At 36.1% G+C, this 27,717-nt stretch overlaps 1 protein-coding gene across 4 annotated transcripts; it reads left to right on the top strand.

The window, feature by feature from the left end:
- Positions 1–7,631: 7,631 nt before the first annotated feature.
- Positions 7,632–27,195, top strand: DEPDC1 (DEP domain containing 1). Of its 4 annotated transcripts, XM_066372196.1 has the most exons (13): positions 7,632–7,765; positions 9,343–9,608; positions 12,756–12,909; positions 13,315–13,433; positions 14,145–14,275; positions 15,704–15,751; positions 18,253–18,393; positions 19,661–20,512; positions 20,939–21,111; positions 22,916–23,092; positions 24,097–24,282; positions 24,956–26,226; positions 26,607–27,195. In XM_066372196.1, the coding sequence occupies exons 1-12, from the start codon at positions 7,718–7,720 to the stop codon at positions 25,094–25,096; spliced, it is 2,436 nt and encodes an 811-aa protein (XP_066228293.1). In that variant the 5' UTR covers positions 7,632–7,717; the 3' UTR covers positions 25,097–26,226; positions 26,607–27,195. The 4 variants fall into 4 exon arrangements, with proteins under 4 accessions (XP_066228293.1, XP_066228297.1, XP_066228294.1 ...); XM_066372200.1 differs by lacking the exon at positions 19,661–20,512; XM_066372197.1 differs by lacking the exon at positions 9,343–9,608 and having other exon boundaries at positions 7,657–7,765.
- The last annotated feature ends 522 nt before the right edge of the window (positions 27,196–27,717 follow it).

Here is a 27,717-nt window from a genome sequence, read left to right as displayed (position 1 = left end):
GATATGATCCTATACATCGGAAACCCCAAAGAATCCACAAAAAGACTACTAGAAACAATATGCCAATACAGTAAGGTTGCAGGATACAAAATTAACATACAGAAGTCAATAGCCTTTCTATATGCCAACAATGAAACATTTGAGAACGAACTCAAAAGAATAATCCCCTTCACGATTGCAACAACAACAAAAAAATACCTAGGAATAAACATAACAAAGAATGTAAAGGACTTATATAATGAAAACTATAAACCATTTTTAAGGGAAATCGAAAAAGATATAATGAGATGGAAGAATATTCCTTGTTCTTGGTTAGGAAGAATAAATATAATCAAGATGGCCATATTACCCAAAGCAATATACAAATTTAATGCAATTCCCATCAAACTTCCAATGACATTTTTTAAAGAAATGGAGCAAACAATCATCAGATTTATATGGAACTATAAAAAACCCCGAATAGCCAAAGCAATCCTAAAGAAAAAGAATGAAGCTGGGGCATTACAATACCTGACTTCAAACTATATTATAGGACCACGACAATCAAAACAGCATGGTATTGGCAGAAAAATAGACACTCAGACCAATGGAACAGAATAGAAAGCCCAGAAATAAAACCACATATATATAGTCAAATAATTTTTGATAAAGGGGCCAACAACACACAATGGAGAAAAGAAAGCCTCTTCAATAAATGGTGCTGGGAAAACTGGAAAGCCACATGCAAAAGAATGAAAACTGGACTACAGTTTGTCCCTCTGTACTAAAATTAACTCAAAATGGATCAAAGATCTTAACATAAGACCTGAAACAATTAAGTACATAGAAGAAGACATAGGTACTAAACTCATGAACCTGGGTTTTAAAGAGCATTTTATGAATTTGACTCCAAAGGCAAGAGAAGTGAACGCAAAAATTAATGAATGGGACTACATCAGACTAAGAAATTTTTGCTCAGCAAGAGAAACTAACAACAAAATAAAGAGACAGCCAACTAAATGGGAAATGATATTTTCAAACAACAGCTCAGATAAGGGCCTAATATCCAAAATATACAAAGAACTCATGAAACTCAACAACAAACAAACAAACAATCCAATAAAAAAATGGGAAGAGGACATGAACAGACACTTCTCCCAGGAAGAAATACAAATGGCCAACAGATATATGAAAAGATGCTCATCTTCTTTAGTTATTAGAGAAATGCAAATCAAAACTGCAATGAGATACCACCTCACATCTGTTAGATTAGCTATTATTAGCAAGACAGGTAATAGCAAATGTTGGAGATGCTGTGGAGAAAAAGGAACCCTCATCCACTGTTGGTGGGAATGTAAAGTAGTACAACCATTATGGAAGAAAGTATGGTGGTTCTTCAAAAAACTGAAAATAGAACTACTTTATGACCCAGCAATCCCTCTACTGGGTATATACCCCCAAAACTCAGAAACATTGATACGTAAAGACACATGCAGCCCCATGTTCATTGCAGCACTGTTCACAGTGGCCAGGACATGGAAACAACCAAAAAGCCCATCAATAGATGACTGGATAAAGATGATGTGGCACATATACACTATGGAATACTACTCAGCCATAAGAAATGATGACAACGGATCATTTACAGCAAAATGGTGGGATCTTGATAACATTATACGTACTGAAATAAGTAAATCAGAAAAAACCAGGAACTGCATTATTCCATACGTAAGTGGAACATAAAAGTGAGACTAAGAGACATTGATAAGAGTGTGGTGGTTACGGGGGGAGGGGGGAGAGGGAGAGGGAGAGGGAAAGGGGGAGGGGGAGGGGCACAAAGAAAACTAGAGAGAAGGTGACAGAGGAAAATCTGACTTTTGGTGATGGGTATGCAACATAATTGAACGACAAGATAACCTGGACATGTTATCTTTGAATATATGTATCCTGATTTATTGATGTCACCCCATTAAAAAAATAAAATTATAAAAAAAATATTAAATAACAAAAAAAATCTGGGTATTATAAGGCAGGTGGATAAGGGAAAAGAGTGCTGTGTAATCAATCAGTAAATGTTCAATAAACTAGGAGTTAATGTTCCTTGTTCTATGAATTTCCTTCAGGAGAGAGTCATTTACAAACTTCATGCAGGTTTTTCTCACCCAAAAGTCTCAAACTGACCCCTCCTCTATAAATCCCCTGTCAACGTTATTGCCTTACCTGAGTTTACCATACTTCCCATGTACAGACTATACTATAGTTAAAGAGCCGTTCACCAAAGGATTTTTTTCTGATTTGGGAATACATACTACATATGTTATGGTGGGGCAAAAGTAGGTTTATAATTGTGAGACCATGAAACAGAGTTTATTCTTATATTATTAATTAGTTATTTTCCATAAGAACTGTAAACCTACTTTTGCCACACACTGTACAACATACATTCATGTCTTAGAAATGTATAATTATATAAAGACCAATTGATTTTTAATGATTCATCTTTCATTAAAAAACATAAAAATCACATTAAATAGGGGCAAATGCAGATACTTGATGGCTGCATATTACATTAGCATTTTCCACATATATTTACTGAAAATTCATTAATAAATTTCACTCCCTGCAGGACTGTATAAACCCTAACAAAGCAGAGTTAAAAGAGAATAAAGAATTGGAATTAATTTTCAAAGAAAAGTGGAAGTCTATAGAATAGCATATGATATGATGACTAGAATTCCCTACAGCTTCCTCCCTTACTGCTGTCTCTCCACCAGAAGACACAAAAGATAAAAGGGAAACAAGCAGATAGAGTGAAGGAAGACATAAGAAAAAACTACTTCCTGAATGGCTGCAAGGAAAAAACTAGTTTTGCATTTTGGCCAAATATAATTTATAAAACTGTATTACTTTATTATCATACATGAAACACACACACGCAAACATAAATACACTCTCTAGAGGTTTCAGGAGAAAAACTGCCCACAACACACAAAGTTATAGGTGCCAAAAACAGCTTTTAGTTGTCAAACATCTGAGAAGCTCCTCCGAAGGTCAGCACCTGACAGTGAGCAATCCTGATACTCTCCCCAATGTAGTATATGGCTCCTCTGTAATCTATATAGGACTCTGTAATATAGTGCAATGATATAAAACCTTACCAAGGTGTTAAATAGCATCCTCCCTGAGGTATATATTATCGTCATTAGTATTCTTGAAAATTCTCTGACTGGAGATCTTTGAATAGTAAGCGACAAAAATATAAACAAACTTAAATTTTTTTTTATATGTATAATGTAATCAAATATTAGGAATGTAGCTATCCTTAGAGAGACTAAAACTAGCCTTTTCTAGCTCTTATTTCTGTTCTTCTTATGCATCAGTGCACTTGACTATATAACTACAGACACCATTGGCTCTGGCTCATATCTTCTCAATTTAGTCACCCAAAAGAGAAGGCTCTTTCCTCTGGACCCTGTTTGAAAAAACAAAATCACAGAGGACTCTGCATGATTCAGTTTGGTCACAGGACCACCTCAATGAGTTAGGGGAGTAGAATGCTATGATGCAACAGTTGGATACAGTGCTCATTCCTGGAGCAAGGAAGATGGAAGAGTCTATTCAGAATACACACTAAAGTGGGAGAAATAGTTCTCCAAGTGAGGAAGTATACTATTCCCTAAAGAAATGAAAGTCAATTGCTAAACAAAACAATGAGCATAAACTATACTATTACTATTATTATTATTGATTTTGACAAGAGGGAAACAAGAACATTGATATGTTCCTGCATCTACCCTGACCAGGGACAGAACTGACAACCTCTGCGCTTCGGGATGATGCTCTAACCAACCAAGCTAAACCATACTTCTAACACTGAACTACAGCAGCTGTTAATATACTTAAGAATGCAGGATTTGTAAAAAGTAAAAAGCAGTTATTTTTAATATTTTCATGGACTTACCCAGTTTTTACTGGGACTCGTTGAAGTTACTTATGGTATTTGGTTTTAAGTATTTTACAAAAATATATAAATTAAAGAAAATCAATGCACACAATAAAAAAAATCAACAGTTTTAAGAAGAGGGTCATTTTTAACATTTTACTGTGAGTTACTATAAAATATAAGGGAGTAAAGAAAATTGGACCAGTGAGTTTGAAGCTAAGTTGGAAGAATTCTCTCTGAAATTTAAAAAAATTAAAATTATAGAAGGAATGACATTAGAAAAAATAAGATAGATCCAGGAGACAAAAAAAAATCAATAAAGTTTCTGAAGAAGGGAAAAAATCAGACTGGAGCAATTTTAAAGGAATAATTTTCTCAGACCAAATATTAGTCAACATGCATGAAATCAGACTCATAACTAGAAACAGCATGGTAGGATAGCTAAACTTCAATATAAGTTAATATTACAAACATGCAGAAAGATTTTATAAAATGTTTCCAAGGAGACCCAGGCTGGTTGGCTCTCTGGTAGAGTGTTGGCTGGCGTGTGGATGTCCCAGGTTTGATTCCCATCAGGACACACAGGAGAAGGGCCCATCTGCTTCTCACTAGCCCCTGCCCCCCCCCCCACAGCCATGGCTCAATTAAAGTGAGTTGGCCCTGGGCGCTGAGGATGGTTCCATGGTCTCCTCCTCGGGTGCTAAAATATGATTCCAGTTGCAATGGAGCATCATCACCCCTAGCCAGCTTGCAGGGTAATCCTGGCGGGGGTGCATGCAGGATTCTGTCTCTGCCTCCCCTCCTCTCACTAAAAAAAAAAAAAAAAAAAAAAGGCAAGGAATGAAACATAATTGGATTGTATCACCCATATGCAAGTGTTGGGCAAATAAATTTATAAAATGTGATATTTTATGTTTGCTCACTTATAGTTTGCATTGGGGGCTGGGCAGCGCCAGGTACAGTGGTACCTTGAGATACAAACAGACCAACATACAAATTTTTTTAAGATACGAGCTGCGACTCGGGCCGTATTTTTGTTCAAGATCCGAGCGAAATTCTGAGATACGAGTCGTGATTCAAGAAGCTGCCGCTAGTTGGCGCGTTGGCATACAGGTCCATTATCAGCAGTTTGATATATGAGTTGACTGACTTACGAGCTTGGTTACAGAACGAATTAAATTCATATCTCAAGGTACAGCTGTATATGTGATCCGTGAAATTGCAAATTACCTTCCTGCTTGGGAAGGGCCATTGTTTTGCTAATATTTGCAGGAGGAGAGGTTTTCCCGCCAGAAAGTTTCAAAAAGAGCAGAGAAGAAGGAGAAGAGGCATAAGGAAGCCATGTTTGCAGAGTGAGAGCAGAGAGAATGCAGAGTGCTGAGAAAGAAGCCATGTTGGCAGGGAAAGAGAAAGTGTGCAGATAGGGAACCAGAGTTGAGGGGCTTTGCGAGCTCTGCTGAGACTGGTGGGCCTTTGATTCTAGGAGGAACCAGAGAATATTCTCCTGGTTGTGGAACCAGAGAGAAGTGTTTTCCCTGTATGTTTGCTTGTCAGCTGGTGCAAGACTTGAAAAAAGGAATGGCCCACCATTTTTTGGCTCTGCTGTTTCTTTACCATCTACCTGAGTCTAATGAGAACCTGCATGTGAATGGTCAGGATGGCAGTGGTTACTGGCCATAAAACAAGCTTTCTTTTAAGTAGGAAAAAAAAAATCATCCATTCAACCAACTATTTATTAAATTCCTACCACTTTAGCAGCTGATGAAACAGCAGTGAACAAACCAGATGCAATCACTGCCCTGGAACTTACATTCTTAAATGAAACTGGATAAGCAGACTGAAAAAAGCTTCCTGAGACAGATAATCTCTGGCTAGGTAGATGTAAAGCCAGTACCCACGGCCACAACAACAGCCGCCTGGCCACGCAGGTTCGCATTTGATTCGGACAGACGGTAATGAAACAATGGAGCCAAGAACTGGTGGGCCATCACATTTAATCCTAGCTCGCACCTGGTGGGCGAGAAATACACACAGGGCTCCCAAAGCCACTGAATTATCCGAGTTTCCTAGAATCAAGGTTTCTACCTCACCAGCCTTATTCACCTGTTCCTCATCTCCTTCTCTCTGCACAAACTGGCTTCTCCTTTAGCACTCCGCCATCTTGACTGCCTCTCCTATGTAATGCTAATTTCAGGAACAGAGAGAGTGCGCGCCCAGGTCTGCCCCATTTTATAGTGTAGAAATCCAAACCTGTAAGCCAATATACAAATAAAGAAGTCTCTGATACAAAGTCACTTATCTGAGGCATAATGGTGCACCTCATAAGAGTGCACCACCCACCCCACATAATGCAACAGTCAAGGGTGTGGGGAAAAGCTTAGTGTTGAGAAGATCTTAGTATTAAAAGGGTGGGAAAGGCTTAATCTTAAAACTAAGCCTTAGGTTATAAGGATCCTGCCTGCTTACAGCCTGTCTCCCACACCCAATACAAACTATAAGCGAGCAAACATATACATCATATTTGCAAACCTATTTAACTCACAGTGGAAAAAAACTATTTCCTCATATTTAAGAGCTGCTACAGACATTTCATTTCATTCTGTGACATTTATTCTATTAGGATTAGGTGCAGCTGTAAGAATAAGTTAGCAGAGGTTCATATTTTTTTCATATATAAGTCCACACCCTGCCACGCCCCCCACACACACACATTCCCCCAAAATTGTTTGGGGAAACCCAAGGAATCAGCATTTTAACTAACAAGCATCCCAGGTGACTCATGCAGGTGGTGTAATACCTGCCTGAGAAATCCTGATGTAGGAAAATGGGGAAAAAGAGAGATTCCTAAAAACTTGATAAGAGAAACAAAATTACTTCTAAGAATTTGCCAATAGGATCCGAGACTTTGTACAAGTTCCTTTAACGCTCGGATCATATTATAGTTTTTGTCATTTGGAAATTGAGGTTTACTGCAAATTTCTAAAATCCCATTAAGTTTATAATCGTGATCTAAATAAACATAACCAGGAATCTTATCAAGATATTGTAAGAAGGGTTTCTTAGGGGAGCAATTTGCTAAATTTCACAGGGACCTTTCCCAAACCCCTTATTGTGTGTACTTGTGGAAATCTCCCCATGCTCCAATTTACCACCCAATTAAGGGGCGGGGCGGGGCAGATGGGTTTGTCAACCTACATTTTCTGCACTTACGAGAACGGAATTAGGGCACCTGAGGAAATACGAGGTTAACAGCACTGCAACAAACACCAGGAAAGCTTTTTAGATGCAAAACCAAGGGGTTTGTCAGGTGCGAGTTACGTCCCAGGGAAGTATTGTCCTGTAAACTTATCACAAGTCAAGATCCTTTAAGGGCCAGAGTTTTTTTTGTTTTTCTTTTCAAATTTCAAATTCCCTAACAGCAAAGGCTGGGTTCCAAACAACCCAGCCAGGGACTAAATCGCCTCACCTGTCCCACCTGTGGAAAGTTAACTCCGCCTCGTCAGAGGCCGCAAGAGGGAGAAGCAGGTCCAGGAAAGCGGGTGACGCGGGGTGCCCGTCCCACCTGTCCAGCCCCCGCGCTGTGAACCCAGGTTCCGAAGGCCTCCACCGCCCCCGCGGGCCGCGGTCGGGTCTCCTCGGGGGCGTCACGTGACCCGAGGTCGTAGCCAATCAGCGCAGCCACTGCGGTATTCAAATCGGCCGTGGGGCTGACGGTTGTGAACTGCGCTCGGAGTGTAACCTTCCGCTGCCATGTCCCGTGCCCGGCGCTGACAGCCCTCAGGCCGGGTGGGCGGCATGGAGAATCGGAGTGTGCCTCCCGGGCCGTATCGGGCCACCAAGCTGGTAAGACACCGCGGAACGACGAGACTGGCCCGCCGGGGTGATGGCCGCCACCACTTTTGCGTGAGAGCGTTTGTAGTTTCACCTCGGGCGGAGGGATGGCTCCCGAACCTCTGGATGAGGAGATTGAATGAACGAAGGGGCAGCGCGGGACCCGCGGAGCGGGACTGCCCCTCTCGCCTGCTCCGAGCGCCCTGTTAGGGGCCTCCTGGCCCCGGGACGGCGCGGAAAAGTTCGAATTAGCCGCCGCCCACGCCTGGTTTTCTCCATCCACAGACCTGGAGAATTCCAATGTTGCGTTGCTTTGTAAGGGCTGACTAGCGGCAAGCCCGAATGTAACAGTTTCGTGTTGTTGGCTCTAGGGTTTTATGCCGCTGTACCAAAACTAAACCCGGAGTATCTGAGGTTCCCATCAGGAGCGCTGCTTGCTGGTGGTCACTGGATCTGTGCTCGCGCAGTTGGATCTTCACCCCAGAGGATCTTGTGCCACTGGTTGGGCGACATTAGGAGAATCACTTAACCTCTGTGAGCCTCAGTGTCCACGGTAGAGTAAGGCTGATTGAGAATACATGTCCGCCTTAAGATTTCTGGAGAGGATATGTATGTGAAAGTGTATTATGATATGGAGAATAAGAAACTATCCAGAGGATAGGTCGCAGCTCAGTATGTTTCTTGAATAAATCAGTATGTGACATGTGGACGTGTGGGAAGAAAAGAATGTGGATATTGTGATTTTAGCGGTTAAACTTTGTGTTGTGATGTTGTTGGGGCCAAAAAAAAAAATGTAGGTATATCACCGTGTCATTAAATGCACCGTGGATGTAATTTTTAATTTACCTTATCTGTTCTATGTTCACTAGTGGAATCTTCAAATAAGAAATATTATATATAGTAAATATATAAGCTATGTTAATATGAAAAGTATTTGACCACTGAAACTAATGCCCACCATGAGTTCTGTTTGAGACCAGCAAAGGAGTTCCAGGTTCAGGTGCTACAGGCAATCAGGTCTGGGTTTAAATGTCTGGGTTCATCACTTAGCTATGTGACCTGGCTCAAATTATTCAGTCTCTCTGTGCTTCATAGTCCTCATCTAAAATGGGATAATAATATTTATAGAATTGTGAGATTTAAAGTGAAATAATGAATGTAAAACACAATGTCTGGCACAAATGCTACCAGCATGTTATTAATAGTAGTTGAGACTTAAAAAAAAAAACCAAAACAGGGATAAACGCTTTCTCTGTTGACGAAAAGGCAGGTTCATTGCAATTCTTTATTATTTCTAGGTTTCCTAAGTAAACCAACCAGCCAAAGAAGTGCTTTTATTAAAAAAAAAAAAAAAAAAACAAAAAAAAAAAACATAAAAATATTGTCACAACAGTAGTTAATAAAAATGAATCAGTATGCGATATAAAATTTTCTATAGCACAAATAAAATTATTTTCTTCTTGAAATTCTTTGATGTAATTAGTTGTAAATGAAAGAATTGTCTTTGTCTAATTTATTTCAAATCAGTAGGAGGTTTCATTTTTGTTGTTTAATTTTTTTTAATTATTTTAATTATTTGTTTTTTACAGTGGAATGAAGTTACAACATCTTTTCGAGCAGGAATGCCTCTAAGAAAACACAGGCAACACTTTAAAAAATATGGCAGTTGTTTTACAGCAGGAGAAGCAGTGGATTGGCTTTATAACCTACTACGAAATAATAGTAATTTTGGTCCTGAAGTTACAAGGCAACAGACTATCCAACTATTGAGGAAATTTCTTAAGAATCACATAATTGAAGATATCAAAGGCAGATGGGGATCAGAAAATCTTTATGACAACAGTCAGTTATTCAGGTACTGAACAAAGAAGTAACTGCGAAACTGAATTACTTAAAGTTTAAACAGCAGTTTTTTTAGAGAAATAATATTTTCTGTAGAGAACTGTTACTGCTCCTAGTCTAAGACCACTTAGAAGTTCAAGTTAATAGCTGCACAATCATCTTTGAAAATGTTAGGTAATAGCTTGACCAGGTGGTTGCGCAGTGGATAGAGCATTGACCCAGGACACTGACAACTCAGGTTCGAAACCCCAAGTTACATAGATTCAAGAATTGCAACACAGATCGTCACAGGTCCTTGCATTCAAGTAACATATGAGCTTATATAATTTAAGAATACATGTGACAAGATAGATCATAGCAACCTTTATATAATATTAGAAGAAATATACCACAGGTTAAAGAAAATAATTTATTAATTATTTATTGTGTACCAGAGACCCTACTTTATGATTTACATGTTTTCTTTTTTCATCTGTGGAATAGATAATTGGGATAGGTATTAGCTCCTTTTTACAGATGAGGAAACTGAGACCATGCTCTAATAAATCAGGGTGCCTCTGAGATATGTTCTTCCACCTTGAAACACTACCCATTTGTCAGACTAGCACATACATTTCTTCTCACTTCAGACCTATTTTAGCCTCTTCTGTGAGACCTTGTGAGTCACTCAGGGCCACATCATTGCTTTTCTTTCATGCACCCAGAAGTCTTGGTTATATTTCCATTAAACTAGGTCTTTGGATTCTTATATGCTTTTTTCCTTTACAGATTTAGTACTTTTCAAATGGGATATTTTTTTTTCATTTTTCCTAAGCTGGAAACGGGGAGGCAGGCAGTCAGACAGACTCCCGCATGCGCCCGACCAGGATCCACCCGGCATGCCCACCAGGGGGCGATGCTTTGCCCCTCTGGGGTGTTGCTCTGTTGCATCCAGAACCATTCTAGCACCTGAAGCAGAGGCCACAGCCATTCCCAGCGCCCGGGCCATCTTTGCTTCAATGGAGCCTTGCTGCAGGAGGGGAAGAGAGAGACAGAGAAGAAGGAGAGAGGGAGGGGTGGAGAAGCAGATGGGCGCCTCTCTTGTGTGCCCTGGCCGGGAATCGAACCTGGGACTCCTGCACGCCAGGCCGACGCTCTACCACTGAGCCAATCGGCCAGGGCCATCAAATGGGATATTTTTGAGATTGATTCTTGCCTGTTTTATCAAAGATGACTTACACCATACAAGTAAACTGCAATAATAAGCATATGAACAGTTCACTTTGTGTAATACTCTAGAAATCTTTCTATTGAACTAACTACTCCTTAGTGACCTTAATGGGCACCTTTTCTGCTGCTCATCCTTTAGTTCTTAACTGGTTTGCAAGGTGCTACACTTTTCTTCACCTCTCTCCCTGGGTAATCTCATGCTATGTCTTCACCTACTTTTTTCATGGCTTTCAAATCTTCAACCCAGTTATCTCTCCTGAGCTTTAGATGCATTTTTTCTTTCTTTTATTTATGTATTTGCTTATTACATAGGCATTTCAAATATGGCATATAAAATTACTATTATATCTTAACCTACATGTTGTCATGTTCATCTCTGAGTGAATGGCACTGTCTTCCCTGTAGATGCTTTGACACTCTTTCTACTGCCCTTTAAATGATTTAGTTTTCAGGTCTGACCTGTGGTGGCGCAGTGGATAAAGCGTCGACCTGGAAACGCTGAGGTCGCCAGTTTGAAACCCTGGGCTTGCCTGGTCAAGGTACATATGGGAGTTGATGCTTCCAGCTCCTCCCCCCTTCTCTCTCTCTCTCTCTCCTCTCTCTCCCTGTCTCTCTCTCCTCTCTAAAAATAAATAAATAAAATTTTAAAAAAGATGATTTAGTTTTCAAACCACCTCTGTTCTGCCTCAGTAGTTCTCTGATCTATTTCTCTTTCCACTAAGAATGTTCTTTTTGTTAGACCATGATTCTCTCTGACCTATAATTCTGTATAATTCTTCAACTAGTTCCTCTGCTTCTGGTCTTATTTACAATAGTAACAATAAAGTACATAAAGTTTACCAAAAATGGGTAAGACTTTACTAAGGGAATTGAAGACAAAAAATGAAGTAGGATGTCTTTTCATGAATAAGACTTAGTATCATAAATAAGTCAGTTTGTCCCAAATTCATAAATTCAGTGCATTTTTATTCAAAACCCCTATATAATTTTTTGTGGAATTTGACAAACAGATTCTAAAATTTATTTAGTAATGTAAAGGTCCAAGGCAGTTTTGAACAATATGAGGGGAGAATTGCCTTAACTTAACCTAATACCTGAGCTTAAATTAAATTAAGTACTGAGTGTACAAACCCATTCATATATGGGAACTTGGCATAATTTATTCATTAATTAAATACCCATATATGGAAATAAAATTCTTATGAGAGACTTTAAGAATATTTTTAGGATAGAGGAATAATAAAGAATTTTTAAGGTGACTAAAAAGTGAAATTTAATGTATGATAAAAGATACCATTGAGTGAAAAATCACCAAACAATATATTTTTGAATGTTTATTAAAAGCATAAAAATATGAACAAGAAAGAAATACACTAACCATAGGTTAATGATTTCTCTTAGGGAGAGAGAGAGAATAAGCAAAAATTTCTTTCACTTAAGAAAAAATGAATTTTTTGGTAAAAGTTAATTTCAGTGGTGGATGGTTATGAACACAGATGTTTTATACTCTGTACTTTTTTGTATCTTTCAAATGTTTTATATTAAAATGAAAGGGAATGGTTTTATAATTTAAAAAAAAAGTAATAAAGGCCAAGTTCTGGAAATTAGAACAATCAGTCAAAGGGAAAAATATATATATATAAATTCGATAACTTGTGAAAAATTTAGTAGATATAACAGTCTAAACCATTTTGTATGTAAGTGATACCTCTCCAACATAGTTGACTCTAATAACACTGAATTACCCAGAAATAAACTTAAAATACGCACAGTATACTAAAGAAAGCAGGAAACTGTTAAAATAATTTTAAATGTTTAATGGAAAAATCAATTAATATAGAATTTTATTCCTTAAAAGTGTAGATCAATATTAATGTGATTTTTTAAGACAAATAGGCACTAAAAGTTTGTTGCTGATCTCATTATTAATTATATATTATTCTTAAACTAGATTTCCAGCCAATTCTCCACTTAAAATTCTTCCACGGAGGCATCCAGAATTAAGAAAAAACAGCACAGAGAACGTTTCCAAAGATAAAGACAGTATTTTTAAATTACGAAACTTATCTCATAGAACTAAAAAGCATGGATTACAATCTTCTCAGGTAAAGCATCCTTTAACGAATCACTAATTTAAATATAATTACTACGTGCTTAATAGAGTCATTGAAGTAAATGAATTTGAAGCTAGTGCTTGAAACTCTTAATCTATATTATATTCTAAAAATGTATATGTAAATTTGCAACCCATAGAAACAAACAAATAAATGGTAGTGAGCTTAAAAGAATAACTATATAATTTAAGCATGTTTTATTTTAAATTGATTTGAGGGTAAGAGGGACAGCTACAAAACCAAAAACTCTATTGTCACATTTTTTCAGATGGCACTTACTTTATAACTTCACATTGCCTGATACAAAAAGAAATACTAAATATTAGCAATGGTATCAGTTCAACATTTTCTTAATTTGAGCATAGCATAATAAACTGAAGTAATTCTTTTTTTCAGGAAAATACAGAAAGCATGAACTGTGAAATAATTAATGAAGATCAAGAAAACTCAGTTGATAATAGAGAAATAAGCCTGAAAGATGTTGAAGAAGTTTGGAGATATATTATTCTGATCTAGTAAGCTGAAACAAAGCTCTAACCAAGTTCCAAATATGTTTGCAATGTGAATTTGCCATTTTCATCCAGATATACAAATGCAAAAGAACAGTGTAGTTCTTAAAGCTTAGAATTTAACCTGTACTGCAGTGGTCCCCAACCCCCAGGCCGTGGACCAGTACCGGTCCGCAGAGAAAGAATAAATAACTTACATTATTTCCATTTTATTTATATTTAAGTCTGAACGATATTTTATTTTTAAAAAATGACCAGATTCCCTCTGTTACATCATCTAAGACTCACTCTTGATGCTTGTCTCGGTCACGTGATACATTTATCCATCCCACCCTAAAGGCCGGTTTGTAAAAATATTTTCTGAAATTAAACCGGTTCGTGGCCCAAAAAAGGTTGGGGACCACTGCTGTACTGTATATGTGTTTCTTAATGTTCTTGCTGTAATTCTAGTACAGTAGAAAAAGAATGTTTTCAGTATGATTTGCTTTTTTTTTTAAACCTAAGTAGTAGCTGTAGTTTGGGATCTACATTGGAATCCTGCAAAAGTTATTAAGATAAATATATTTGAAAGTAGACACAAAATATAAGTCTTTGACGTTTGGTTTCAGAAAAAACAAAAAATATTCTGAGGATTTTGTTTGTCAAACTCTTTCATATTTATATTCTATTCTACTTATGTTATAGAGGAAAAAAGTTTGTATTCTTTCTTCTATTTAGCCTGCAAACTATTTTAGGTGTGTCATCCCTAGAAGAAGTCATAAATCCAAAACAAGTAATTCCTCAGTATATAATGTACAACATGACCAATACAAGTAAACAAGGAGTAGTTATACTACAAGACAAATCAGGTTGGTATCAATAAAAGAAGTTGGATGCTTAAAACTTGCTTGTGAAGATTACAGCTGTTGTGGGGGTGGGGTGCACAGAGACCACAGTGTGGAAAGCAGAGTAGTTTAACTGAGAGAGTATCAGGGAGACTTTTACTTTATCACAGGTGCTTTAACAATCACATTGGAATATTTTTTAAGTTAATGTCACAGATAATATTAGCTGTTAAGGTGGATTCATGATTCTTTTTTTTTAATGGCAGGGTTAAGTATCCGAGAAAAGATATGTATTAAAACTATTGATTACATATAATGTAGTAATAGCCAAATTTTATTGAATGCATATAATGTACCAGGCATTGTGTTAAAGATTTAGTGATGAACAAGAGGGAAATGGCCATGCCTTTCTGGAGCTTACATGAGTAGTTATGTACAGATTTAAAGGGGTAAAGACAATATGCTAAAAAAGGAACACAAAATAAGACCAACCCCTCAGGACCAGTCTTCAGCACTGACTTGATATTTTATACACACACACATATATATATAATTATATTAATTTCAGATATAAGATAGGAAAGTCAGGAAAATAATTCAAGTCAGATACATTAGAAAACTTAGATTATAAGAAATGTAGCAAAAATTTACTCAAAATGTCGTTTTTTTATAATCAATTGCTATCCTTGGAATTAATCAGCATGCATTACTTTAAGGTTTTTTCCTCTTGTTTGTTTTGTGTTTGTGTGTGGGTGGGCTAGGACTTTGAGATTTTAATTGTAGGAACAAATAGTAAATATCAAAACTTAGGAGTTATGTTATATATGCATTTGGCTTTGGACCATTTCCATGGTTCATTACCTAAAATAATTAACAGTATATACTCTCATTCAAGCTTTCTATTTTTTATAACTATACACTTATTAAGTCAAGTCTATGTGTGGTTTTTATGTTTATATCAAAAAATTGCTAGATCTTATGCAGCATATATCAGTGAATGGCAATTAAAAAATTTGAAGCAAGTCTCACTGAAAGCCACTAATATTCAAATATACTTTGTTTCAATCATTGGTTTCACTCAAATCAGTAATGTTGAAATAGCACAGCTAGTCAGAATAGAAATGAAGATAAAGAGACGATGATGGTAGTGGATAAAGAAGAATGTTAATTTATTTTTTAATTATCCACCATAAAATAATCCTTGATTTTGGGGATAGCTGATGGTTTTATATATTGTGACAAGAGTCAAACTCAAGTTCTCTAACTTTTTAAACTTGTATTTTAAAATATTGTCTTGGCCCTGTCTTATAAAACATCTAATAATTTTAACACTGGTAATACACATATGCGAACATGCATATTTACATATATAATTATATATACGTTAAGTTTTAAAAATACTGTCAAAAAATTGTGAATTACTAAACAATGTTAATATTTTTTTATGTGTAGATGATCTTCCTCATTGGGTATTATCTGCCATGAAGTGCCTAGCAAATTGTAAGTTAAACTATATATATATATATGTTTTATATTGCTAATATTTAACAAGAACTGAGAATATTTTTAAATAGTGTATTAAAGTCAGGATAGAATGAAAATATATAATTTCTTTTCATGTTTAAATGAAAATCTAGTAGAACTGGTTACATTTCTTTCCGTGTGCAGTATGTTATAGAGCCCTTAACTTTTCAGTACAGGTGGTGATTTCATAATTCAAGCCTATCATTTATAGTTCAGTTCTAATAAATCATAAAATCATAGGCTAGGGGCTCTCAAAGAATTTTTAGGTATAATTACACCATTTGCCTCAGTGAAGTCCAAAGAGTTCAAAATAGCAACTTGTAAGTAAAGCAGCTTATAAATGGAAAGTTTCCATCAGAAATGAAGTCTCATAAAATCTACTTCATACTCTTTGCCATTGCACACAGCTTCAACATTCAGGTGTTCTATGACACGCTCCTACTCTATAGCAATGGTCCCCAACCCCCGGGCCACAGACCGGTACTGGTCCGTGGATCATTTGGTACCAGTCCACAGAGAAAGAATAAATAACTTACATTATTTCTGTTTTATTTATATTTAAGTCTGAACAATGTTTTATTTTTAAAAAATGACCAGATTCCCTCTGTTATATCTGTCTAAGACTCACTCTTGACGCTTGTCTCGGTCATGTGATACATTTATCTGTCCCACCCTAAAGGCCAGTCCGTGAAAGTATTTTCTGACATTAAACCGGTCCATGGCCCAAAAAAGGTTGGGGACCACTGCTCTATAGGATATACTAATAGGACTTTGTGAAAAAAGATCTCACTGATTAGCAAATTAGTTTTTAGCATTTTGTTCAAGTTTTTTTCACAGTGATAAGTGATAAATTGACTTTTATCATTTAAGACCCTCCACCCCCCTTCAGGTACAAAACCCTAATTGCTTTTAAAATCAATTTCGAAAATTTATAGATGTATGTGATTCTAAATCGTCAAAAGTTATACTCTAATATTTTGTTACAAAGGTGCTTTTCTAGTTTTTATAAAATTATTTTATTAATGTTCAAGGTAAGTATATATTCCCTTGTTGTCCACTGGGTGTCAATATCACAAAATAACAGAAAGAACAATAAAGTAAATGATGTAAGTTACAGAAAACTTTTATTAAACTGAGGTAAAGATCTTGATCATCATCTTAAGATTTTTGAGTTTCTCTTTCTGCCTTCCCCCTACCTAACTGCCCTTTACTCTCATACTTTGACTCGTGGTTCGCAACTCAGATAAATATACTTCCAGGGATTTCTCTGATGCCCCATCAAGATTATTCTGGCAAAGGTGCCCAGATCAGTGTTTGAAAACTAAAATTAGTAAAGCAGAAGCAAGCATTTCTAGAGGAACTTATATTTTTAATAGGCAACATTGGATGATTCTGATTATGTGATAGATGGACCACACTTTAAATGTTTTGGTGCCACAAGTTCCTGGATATTGCTCAGACTTGACACCACTCTAAATTTTAGTTCTAGCTTTGCCTCTAGTCTAAGGGCTCTTTAATCTTGAACAAGTTACTCTGAGTTTCCGTTTCTATGCCATGAGATGAGATCTTATGTCTGAGGAAAACACTAATTAGAAGGCATGGTTATTTCAATAATGTTAAGCTAATGAAACTGAAATGTAAAGATACTGTTTATAGCCCTGGCCGGTTGGCTCAGCGGTAGAGCATCGGCCTAGCGTGCGGAGGACCCGGGTTCGATTCCCGGCCAGGGCATATAGGAGAAGCGCCCATTTGCTTCTCCACCCCTCCGCCGAGCTTTCCTCTCTGTCTCTCTCTTCCCCTCCCGCAGCCGAGGCTCCATTGGAGCAAAGATGGCCCGGGCGCTGGGGATGGCTCTGTGGCCTCTGCCTCAGGCGCTAGAGTGGCTCTTGTCGCAATATGGCGACGCCCAGGATGGGCAGAGCATCGCCCCCTGGGGGGCAGAGCACCGCCCCTGGTGGGCGTGCCGGGTGGATCCCGGTCGGGCGCATGCGGGAGTCTGTCTGACTGTCTCTCCCTGTTTCCAGCTTCAGAAAAATGAAAAAGGGAAAAAAAGAAAAAAAGATACTGTTTATAAGGATATGCTTCATGTGAGGCAAAATTCATTCATAAAAATGTAAATTTGCAAAACATAATTTGCAGGACTTATTTGCATTATCCAAATATTCTTTGCTTTATAAAATGAAATGTGATAAAATTTCATTAAAATAACTTTCCTAATCCTTTTAAAATATTTCAAATATTTCTTTATGTGGAGTTTTCCAGGCATAAAAATATTCTTTAAATGCTAGTAATTGCTTACAGTGATTTCTACAGAAAAGATGAGAAGGAATGAGGTGTGTACAACCCTTTAAATGTATGAATTGTGACAGTTTGTATGAACAGCTCCTTCATAAAATACAGATTTCAGATTTTTTATAAGTGTATTTAAAAATGTGTTAAAATTTTTGCTTTTACATTTTTTTCCTTTTACTTCTTAGGGCCAAGAAATAATGATTTGAATAATCCGACTTATGTTGGATTTGAACGAGATGTATTCAGAACAATTGCAGATTATTTTCTAGATCTCCCTGAACCTCTACTTACCTTTGAATATTATGAATTATTTGTGAACATTTTGGGTATGTGTAGATTTTTACTTATTATTTAAATTCATTTTATTAAAGTTTTCAAGTCTCCCATAATTTAAAAGAACAAAAAGTAGAGGTAAATACGAAAGTAGGAATCTATAAATTATTTTAAAATTCAGGAATGCTCTGGTTGCTATTGTGTTGTTTTCCAGTAATTCAAACATATCATTCAAACACCAATTCTCCACAACAACTGGCTGTCCTACAATTCAGTTTATTTTTGGCATTAACTACCCAGAGCTAGCCCAGACCCCACAAGTTAGGACAAAGTCTGACAAAACTGCCCATTGTTAACCCACTCCACAGATTAAAGGCTGAGTTCCACAAGACTGCCCTCACTCAGGTTCCAGCTACAACTGAGGTTCTTAGGCTTCCTCACTCTTCCCCTGGCTAACTGCCAATTCAGGGGTCCCCATGGAAGCCCCTAGGGTTTAGTAGTTCACTACAGGGACTCACAGAACTCTGGAAAGTGCTTTACTTAATGATTGCTAGTTCATTGTAAAGGATGCAAGTCAGAAAAAGCCAAGGGAAGGAGATACATAGGTAAGGTATGGACTGTGCAGAGAGAGATTCCGTGCTCTGTCCAGGATGCCTCCCTCCTAAGTAATTCATGTGTTCACCAACCTGTAAGTGCCTTTGAACTTATTGTTTCAGAGCTTTAATTGAAGTTTCCTTACATAGGCATGAAAATGTCATTGGTCATTAGTGATTGAATTAAATCTCCAACCCCTTCAACAAGGTCCAAGTTAGGGCTGAAGATTCCACCCTTCTGAGCAAAACCAGCTCTATGTCACCTAATTACCATAAACTCAGATGTGCTCAAATAGGCTCATTATGAGTAACAGAAGACTCCTATCACTCCAAAAATTCCAAGGGTTTTAGGAGCTCTATGCCAGGTAACAGAGACAAAGACCAATATGTATTTTATTATATTACAGTGATAATTAAGAAATTTCTAATACTTATCAACTATGACCAGATATTTATAATATATTTGACTCAATCCATTTAATTCGATTGTTGAAATAAAGTTACTGGTATCACAAATTGGAAGACCTCTATTCAGTCTTGCACTTGGTAACTAAATGTTGCATGTGTCCTGTGTAAGTGGCTTCTGAATTCAGCAACTGCTATTTGTACTATACTAACAATATATACTATAGTGATGCTTTATTTTGTTTAACTTCACTATTGTTTTTGTTTTATTTTTGTTCACTGTCATAGAGTTGCATCTTAATTTTGTTTCATTTCCTGGTAGTTGTTTGTGGCTACATCACAGTTTCAGATAGACCCAGTGGGATCCGTAAAATCCAAGATGATCCACAGTCTTCAAAAATCCTTCACTTTAACAGTTTGAATTCCTTCAAATCAACTGAGTGTCTGCTTCTCAGTCTGCTTCATAAAGACAAAAACAAAGAAGAATCAGATACTACAGAGAGACTGCTGATAAGAGATCACAGATTTCAAGAAAAATGTGTTAAAAAAATGCAGCTAGTTGATTTAAAAAACAGAAGAGCCAGTTCTAATGACAGAAGAGGAGGAAGCTGTCATAATTTAATAGGTTTAAGTAGTATGCATGTTCTATCCTCTAATGTCAAACCAAGGTGCTATTCTTTAGAAGGAATTGTAGATTTACCAGGGAGTTCAAGTAAAGAGGTCTCCAGTGCCTTCCATCAATCCATTCTGAACATAGAAGGACAAAGTAATAAACAATTTTTAGAGTCTGAGACCAAAGAGGAATCCATAATGAATCTTCGGTCAGAGGAAAGTGTTCAAAAGCCACTTTGTGTTGGTTTTAAAAGAACTTCTACTGTGACTGTTGAAGACCAAGAGGAGTTATATAATGGGAAAAGCAAGTCAAAACAGCTTTGTAGATCTCAGAGTTTACTTTTAAGAAGTAGTACCAGGAAAAATAGTTATATCAGTATGCCAGTGGCTGAAATTATCATGAAACCAAATCTTGGACAAAGCACCACAAGTGTGCAAACAGCTATGGAAGGTGAACTCGGAGAGTCTAGTACCACAATCAATAAAAGACTCTGCAAAAGTACAATAGAACTTTCAGAAAACTCTTTACCTTCAGCTTCTTCTATGTTGACTGGCACACAAAGTAAGGTTGATGCTTTTAATGCATGTAATACTAACTTTTAGTCTTTACTAACTTTTGCTTACCTGGCTTTTCTTCTCTGAAATTGCTTTTTCTCCCCCTGCAAAAGAAAGTTTCTTATTGTCAAAGACTTGTGGCATAACCAAAATATATTCTCTCACTTAAAGCACTTAACTTTCTTTTCTTTCATTTTCACTTATTTTGACTGACTTTATTTGTAGTAAGTGTGGGATATTAATACTCAAATAAATTATGAAAGAATTGGTGAGAATCTTACCATGCTTTAGAGAAATGTGAAATTTTCTAGGAATCATTAAAAGAAATCAAATACTAAAATATTATTTTGCCTTCTTTATATAACCAAATGCTAATAGTATGAAAGCAATGTCACTGATTTTTGGGGGGGGGGGGGGGTACTTTGCCTTCTAGGTTTGCTGCAGCCTCATTTAGAGAGGGCTGCCATCAATGCACTCCAGTTGTGTTGTTTGTTACTTCCCCCACCAAATCGTAGAAAGCTTCAACTTTTAATGCGAATGATTTCTCGAATGAGTCAAAACGTTGATATGCCCCAACTTCATGATGCAATGGGTACAAGATCATTGGTAAGTTGATTTCATAAAACATCTAAAAGTACTACTTGATTGATGTTGTGGTCTTAAAATCCTGGGTTATAAACACTTAAAAGTCTAATCTTCCTAGAAACAAAGTATTGGTACCATATTTCCCCATGTATAAGATGCACCCTTTTTTGAAAACAGATGAAGACAAGCTAATGGATGGAATTTTTGACAGATATGAGAGTTTATATGAACTTTATGGTGAATAAAACGAGTTCAATAACTTTATGTAATACTTTTCTTCTTTTTTTCAAATTTCAGGCCCCAAAACTAATATGCGTCTTATACATGGGGCAATACGGTATATTAATCTTTTGTGCTGAGTCTGTTTGTTATACTTTCACATCTTGATCTTTATCTTGACTAAGGACTTTGCCTCTTCACTAGTACTATATCACTTCATAGGCCATATTATAAATATATTGCCTTGTGTCTTTGTTTGGTGGGGAAGAAGAAAAGATGTAGGCACTGTTGAAAGCTTAAGGCCACTAACTGTGAAGCAGAGAATTAATGGAAATACATGTACAGTAAGTCAAAGTGTTTCAGAGATTGTGCTAGATTGTATTTGATGAATTACAATATGTGAATTAAGATGGAACGTCATTGTGGACAAGAAGTTGGAAGAAACTACTGTGAAGCAATCTTAGGTCAATATGAGGATGAGGGCAAAGGTGTTTATGTGCAGATATTGATTGGAAAAGAACTGTTGAATATAGTGTCTTCTCTGTCTCTAAGAGCTACCTCTTCCTCACACTGCAGCTTCAATTTACAAGAGGTTTTTGTAGCAAGGAAACAGGAGCTAATCTCTATTTTTCTATTCATTAAGGACAGTTCTTTAACAATGACAGACCTAACATAAAGAAAAAGAATTACTTTTTGAGTAATTGTAGCACCTTTTAAAAACATAGGGAAGTTTCTAGAGGAAAATATTTTGAGAGACATGAGTAGGAAGCAGATAATTCTGGTTTTCACACTTTTTGAGTTTGAAGTTTTAGAACATGCAAGTAAAAGTCCAACAGAATGTTGAAAATATGAGTCTAGTGAAGAAAAATCAGGGCAGAAGCTGGTTTTCTGGAGAAGTAGAAGTTGGACCTCTGAGTGTAAATTAACTCTACATAGCTGAGAAAGAAGGATGAAAAGCTGAGGAATAAGCTTTGGAAGGAGATAGGAAAACCTCTTTGACATGCAGGAATAACCAAGATATTTAAATTAAGTATCCTAATCATATATTGTATGAATAATACTTAAAAGAGAATTCTGATATTCTGATTATTTGAGAATGAGGTATGTGCAAGTGTGTTTCTTATATAGTTAGTGGGTTATATGGATATGAATAAGAGTAAATGAGCTTTAAAAGAAAATTTATCCCAGAATTTGAAGACTCCTTGTAACCATTAACCTTTATGTGTTCTATTATACTCCTGATTTGTGGTTCTGTGGTATTAATGTAATAAGTCATTATTCTCTCGTAGTCTTTAAGCAACATATCTATATAGTACTAGTGGAACCTATGGCATTTGCTGATGAAATGATAATAAAATTAAAGGAAAGGCTAAGCCTTTTATGATCCTTTGGAATTATATTAAGGAAATACTTAACGAATACTTTAAAAAGAATAACAGACATTCTTACCTTTCTGATATAATAAATTATTTTTCTCATTTTTTGGCTGAAGTCTGCTTATCATTTTCTCTCAGTACTTCCACATATTGCTACCCAGAAATTACTGATATTCCAATTTATATAAAACCTTGCATTTTAACATTCACATCTTTTAATACATTTTTAGATGATACATACTTTTTCTCGGTGTGTGCTATGCTGTGCCGAAGAAATGGATCTTGATGAGCTTCTTGCTGCAAGATTAGTCTCTTTCTTAATGGATCATCATCAGGAAATTCTTCAAGTGCCCTCTTACTTACAGACTGAAGTAGAGAAACATCTTGACTACTTAAAAAAGGGCCATGTATGTATTATAAGTCTTAAAATTCTCTGTATTAGTCAGCTTCAAGTGGCAAACTCATCTGGAACTAGCCTAGTCAGAAAGGAATACTTTATCAGCTCACATAAATAACTTCTAAAAATCAGAAATATAGACAGAATCTGGAGACTCAAAAATCAATAATCCATCTCATTTCCATTTTGATCCTATATTTGACAAGTGGCCCTTCACATGATGGGAATCTGGCTGATTAAAGCTCTTGAGTTATAGATTTAATGTTTGCAATCCAAAGGAAAAGAGCCATCTCTCCACCTCCAATTTGAAAAGTTCTTAGTATGGATTCTGACCCAATCTAGGTTAAATGCACATCCTGTGGCCGGTTGCAGGTGAGTGGGTTGGAGAGAGGACCTTATTCTTCAAAAAAAAGACCAGCATAGGGAGTACAAAGAGAAGGAATACTGAGCAACCAAAAACACATATATATGGCTGCCCAGCACATATATTCATGTTTCTTCCATACATACTATTCTAATATTGCCCTGGCTTATAATTATAACTATCGCCTATAATTACTTTCTCTTACCAATAGATGTTATGAGCTCAGCCCATGACCCTGCACCTCAAAAATAATAGAAGAATACTTTTAGCTGTTCCTATGTCAGACCATTCGTATTTCAAAATGCATTAAAGTACCACTTCAATTGTTACTATTTTGTAGTTAAAATAATAAAATCCATGATTAATAGTAACAACGATATTAGCTACTTTTATTTAATACTTCTTGAGTGCTAAACATTTCATATACATCATTTCATGTAACCTTGGGACATTTTACAGACCAAGAAAAGTTAAATAACTTAACTGATTCAAAGCTACTAGATTGTGGAGCTGGAATTGAGATCCTTCTTAAAGTGTTTAATGTTTGGTAGCAAAATAGTAGGTTCTAAAACCCATCAAAAAAACACTTTACCAAACAGGAACATGACCAGAATTAATAGACTTGGACTGTATCATTTTGTTCACTACAGATAAAAAATCCTGGAGATGGACTGATTGCTCCTTTGCCAACATATTCATACTGTAAGCGGATTAGTGCTCAGGAGTTTGATGAACAAAAAGTTTCTACCTCTCAAGATGCAATTGCAGAACTTTTAGAGAATATTATTAAAAACAAGAGTTTGCCTCTAAAAGAGAAAAGGAAAAAACTAAAACAGGTAAAAGAATGAGCAAGTTCTTGATTGTGTAAATAATTTCTAACATGTTGCTTCTGATTATTATTTTATAACACTTGGAATTTAATTTCTCATTTTAAATTTAAGATTTTAAATATTGGATATGCAAGCTATATATGACTACCTGCCTGGTTTTACTCTTTACCTTTAAATTTTAATAATAATAATAACAGGTATAGTCCTTTCCTTGTGTTCTGTATGATTGTATATAGTTTAGATAGGCTTGTAAGAACAATACAAAATCTGAATTCCATTACATAACTTTTGGTGACTAATTATTATCACTTAGAATTTTAATATCTGCATCAAAAACCAGTAGCCACATGACTCTGGTAGGTCCAATTTCAGGTCTGAGACACTCAAAGAATATGAAATATACTAGATCCCTGTGACTTTCAATAGGCTTTACCAGTGGGAAGAAAGTAAGTCTGAAATGTCGGGGGAGATTTTGAAGAAGAGGATCCTAGAAACGTAATGCTAACTGAGATCTAAGTGTACCTTTTATGTATGAGAAAGCAGAGGACTAAAATGAAAGGATACTCATCTCTGTAATGCCTCTTTGAGAAAGGCACTAAATTCTTTTAAAATACTGTACAGTGTTTTCAGCTAGGATAATAATGTTGAATACCCTCTAAGTCCTCACCACATTTTTAAGTTTCAGAAGGAATATCCACTGATATATCAGAGAAGATTTCCAACCATGGAGAGTGAAGCAGCACTTTTTGGTGACAAACCTACAATCAAGCAACCAATGCTAATTTTAAGAAAACCAAAGTTTCGTAGTATAAGATACTAACTTAATAATAAATTATATAATACTTGTGGAATTTTAGTAAATGAAGCCATATCTAAGAATCCAGCTACTAAAAAGGAAGTCTATTTATTATTTTTTTAAATAAAACTCATAAGGAGGTGGCAAAATAGTTTTTATAAATGTGAAACTGCTAAGAAACTAGTGGACCCCAACTGAGAAAATAACAGTAAGTGATACCAGATATTTATCCAGAAACAAGCTTTTCCTTTTTATACAGCCATCTGGAAAAGCTGTCATGGTGTGTGCTGAAATTGTATTTACCTGAATTTTGAAAACTGACATGAGTTCAGCAAATTTAAGCTGTAATTCTGTTTTAAAAAATAATCAGCATGTGTGCTTATAGATAGTAGCTGAAAGAATTAGTTATTGTTACTTTTGTTTCTAAGTGTAAGAATGTGGAAAATATTTGAATACTCAGTGAATTCTCAACTGCTAAATATTGCACTCTTTTATATATTGTTTCTACTTTTGACCTATTTATATATGTATGTGTTTTTAAAATATGTATATATAAGACTTTGGTTTGCCTTAAAGATTTATCTTAACTGCTTCTGTCATTCATTTTTTTCAATAAATATCTAAGTTATAAGGCAGTCATGTATTCATTTAAAAGCTATTTATTTAGCAGCTACTATGAGCCTTTCATTATTCCAGGTATGGAGAGATAATGATGAATAACACAAAAGCTGTTTCCTTAAAGTATTTATTTTCTAATAGATACTTAAAAATAACAGTACACCTTCCACTCCATATCATTTCATGAGGATGCCCTCAGCTGAAGACTGACCTCTTTGATTATGGAACAGTTCTCTAAGCTAGTATTTTTCAAACGTGCATATTAAAATAACATGCAGAGTTTTAAAATACTACATGCTAAGGCTCTCCTTTATATCAATTAAATCCAAATTTTGAGGGATGGTATATAGCAGCAATTTTCAACCTTTTACATCTCATAACCCACATAAACTAATTATTAAAATTCTGCAGCACACCAAAAAATACATTTTTTGCCAACCTGACAAGAATAGATATAATTTTGCTTCATTCACACCAGACAGCTATTGTTGTGTTGGCTGTTGTCATTTCTTACTTGATAATTTAAGGGAAGAGAGGTCAGTTGGCTCAGTGGTAGAGCGTCGGCCTGGCGTGCAGGGGTCCCAGGTTCGATTCCCGGCCAGGGCACACAGGAGGAGTGCCCATCTGCTTCTCCACCCCACCCCTTCTCCTTCCTCTCTGTCTCTCTCTTCCCCTCCCGCAGCGAGGCTCCATTGGAGCAAGGATGGCCCGGGCGCTGGGGATGGCTCCTTGGCCTCTGCCCTAGGCGCTAGAGTGGCTCTGGTCGCAACAGAGCGATGCCCTGGAGGGGCAGAGCGTCGCCCCCTGGTGGGCGTGCCGGGTGGATCCCGGTCGGGCGCATGTGGGAGTCTGTCTGACTGTCTCTCCCCGTTTCCAGCTTCAGAAAAATAAAATTAAAAAAAAAAAAAAAAGAGAGGTCAGTGCCTCTACCTAAATAGTCAAGTATTGCATGTTTTAAAAATTCTTGAGGCACACCACATCAGTTGAAAATTGCTGGTATAATAAGCATCAGTATTTTTGAAACTTTCTACGTGATTCTACTATTCAGCCAATTTTGAGAATCATTGCCCAAAACACTTTTTATAATGTCAAGCTGGTGGCACTCTGCCTTTTTGTTAGAAGAAAATACCAGTATAAATGCCTCTCATCTTAATACAAGATTCTCCGAATTTAGGTTAGATTGACTTGAAGGAATTTTTCTTTTCTATTTTTACTCCAAGATTGTTTAATATCCATTTCTTAAATGTAAAGATATGCACAATGCCTGGGATGTAGTAGATGATTATTGTTCATATTTCTCAATGTAATGTAATGTCATACTTTAAAATGATAATGTCCCATTGCAAATTACTAATTTATTTAAAAATTTTGAGAAAGTGGTTACTATCTTTTACCCAGAAACCTTAGCTATAAAAGTTTTGGACCAAATTAGAATTCTTTCCAAGTTGTTTGTATGCTAAAACTTTCTGGTTAAAGGTATATAATAATGTGAATTATGTTGCATATTGAAATAAAAATTATTATGGGTTTTGTAACAATTTAATTTTCTTTTGTATTTATTGCTATTAAATATGTAAATATTATAAAGACACAGTTAAATTTTCATGTCTTTTAGTGTTTAGATTACAAAGTAAATATGTAACACTTTAATTATGTGAACTCTGAAGTCAGTTTTGAATCCTACTGTGCAATTTACTGTGTAGCCTCAGACAAGTTACTTTCTTTTAGCTCTAGTTTTCTTATCTGTAAGATAAATTATAATAGTACCTCTTTCTTATGATAGTAGTAAGGATTAAATAGAATAGTGCATGTGAAGTGTTTAGCACAGTGTCTAGTGTAGAATATGCACTCTATAAATATTAGCCGTTATTATTAAAGTCGCCTAGAATTAAAGCACTAGATGAGATCTAGCAAAACGTAGTACTCAATTTGCTTTGGCATAAATGAACCAGTTCACAATTGTCTTATTAAACTATTTTTCAGTTTACTACAGTCTGATTGTACACACTGGTTGAAAATCTTGATCT

The sequence above is a fragment of the Saccopteryx leptura genome, chromosome 3 (assembly GCF_036850995.1).
Source record: "Saccopteryx leptura isolate mSacLep1 chromosome 3, mSacLep1_pri_phased_curated, whole genome shotgun sequence".
Lineage (NCBI taxonomy): Eukaryota > Metazoa > Chordata > Mammalia > Chiroptera > Emballonuridae > Saccopteryx > Saccopteryx leptura.
This window is presented reverse-complemented; position numbering and strand designations above follow the sequence as displayed.

What these genes read in the sequence shown, in the direction of transcription:
- DEPDC1 (XM_066372196.1), top strand. Translation starts at nt 7,718, where the DNA reads ATGGAGAATCGGAGTGTGCCTCCCGGGCCGTATCGGGCCACCAAGCTG. An exon ending in CGTATCGGGCCACCAAGCTG is followed by an intron (nt 7,766 to 9,342) that starts GTAAGACACCGC and finishes TGTTTTTTACAG; the next exon opens with TGGAATGAAGTTACAACATC. An exon ending in GACAACAGTCAGTTATTCAG is followed by an intron (nt 9,609 to 12,755) that starts GTACTGAACAAA and finishes TTCTTAAACTAG; the next exon opens with ATTTCCAGCCAATTCTCCAC.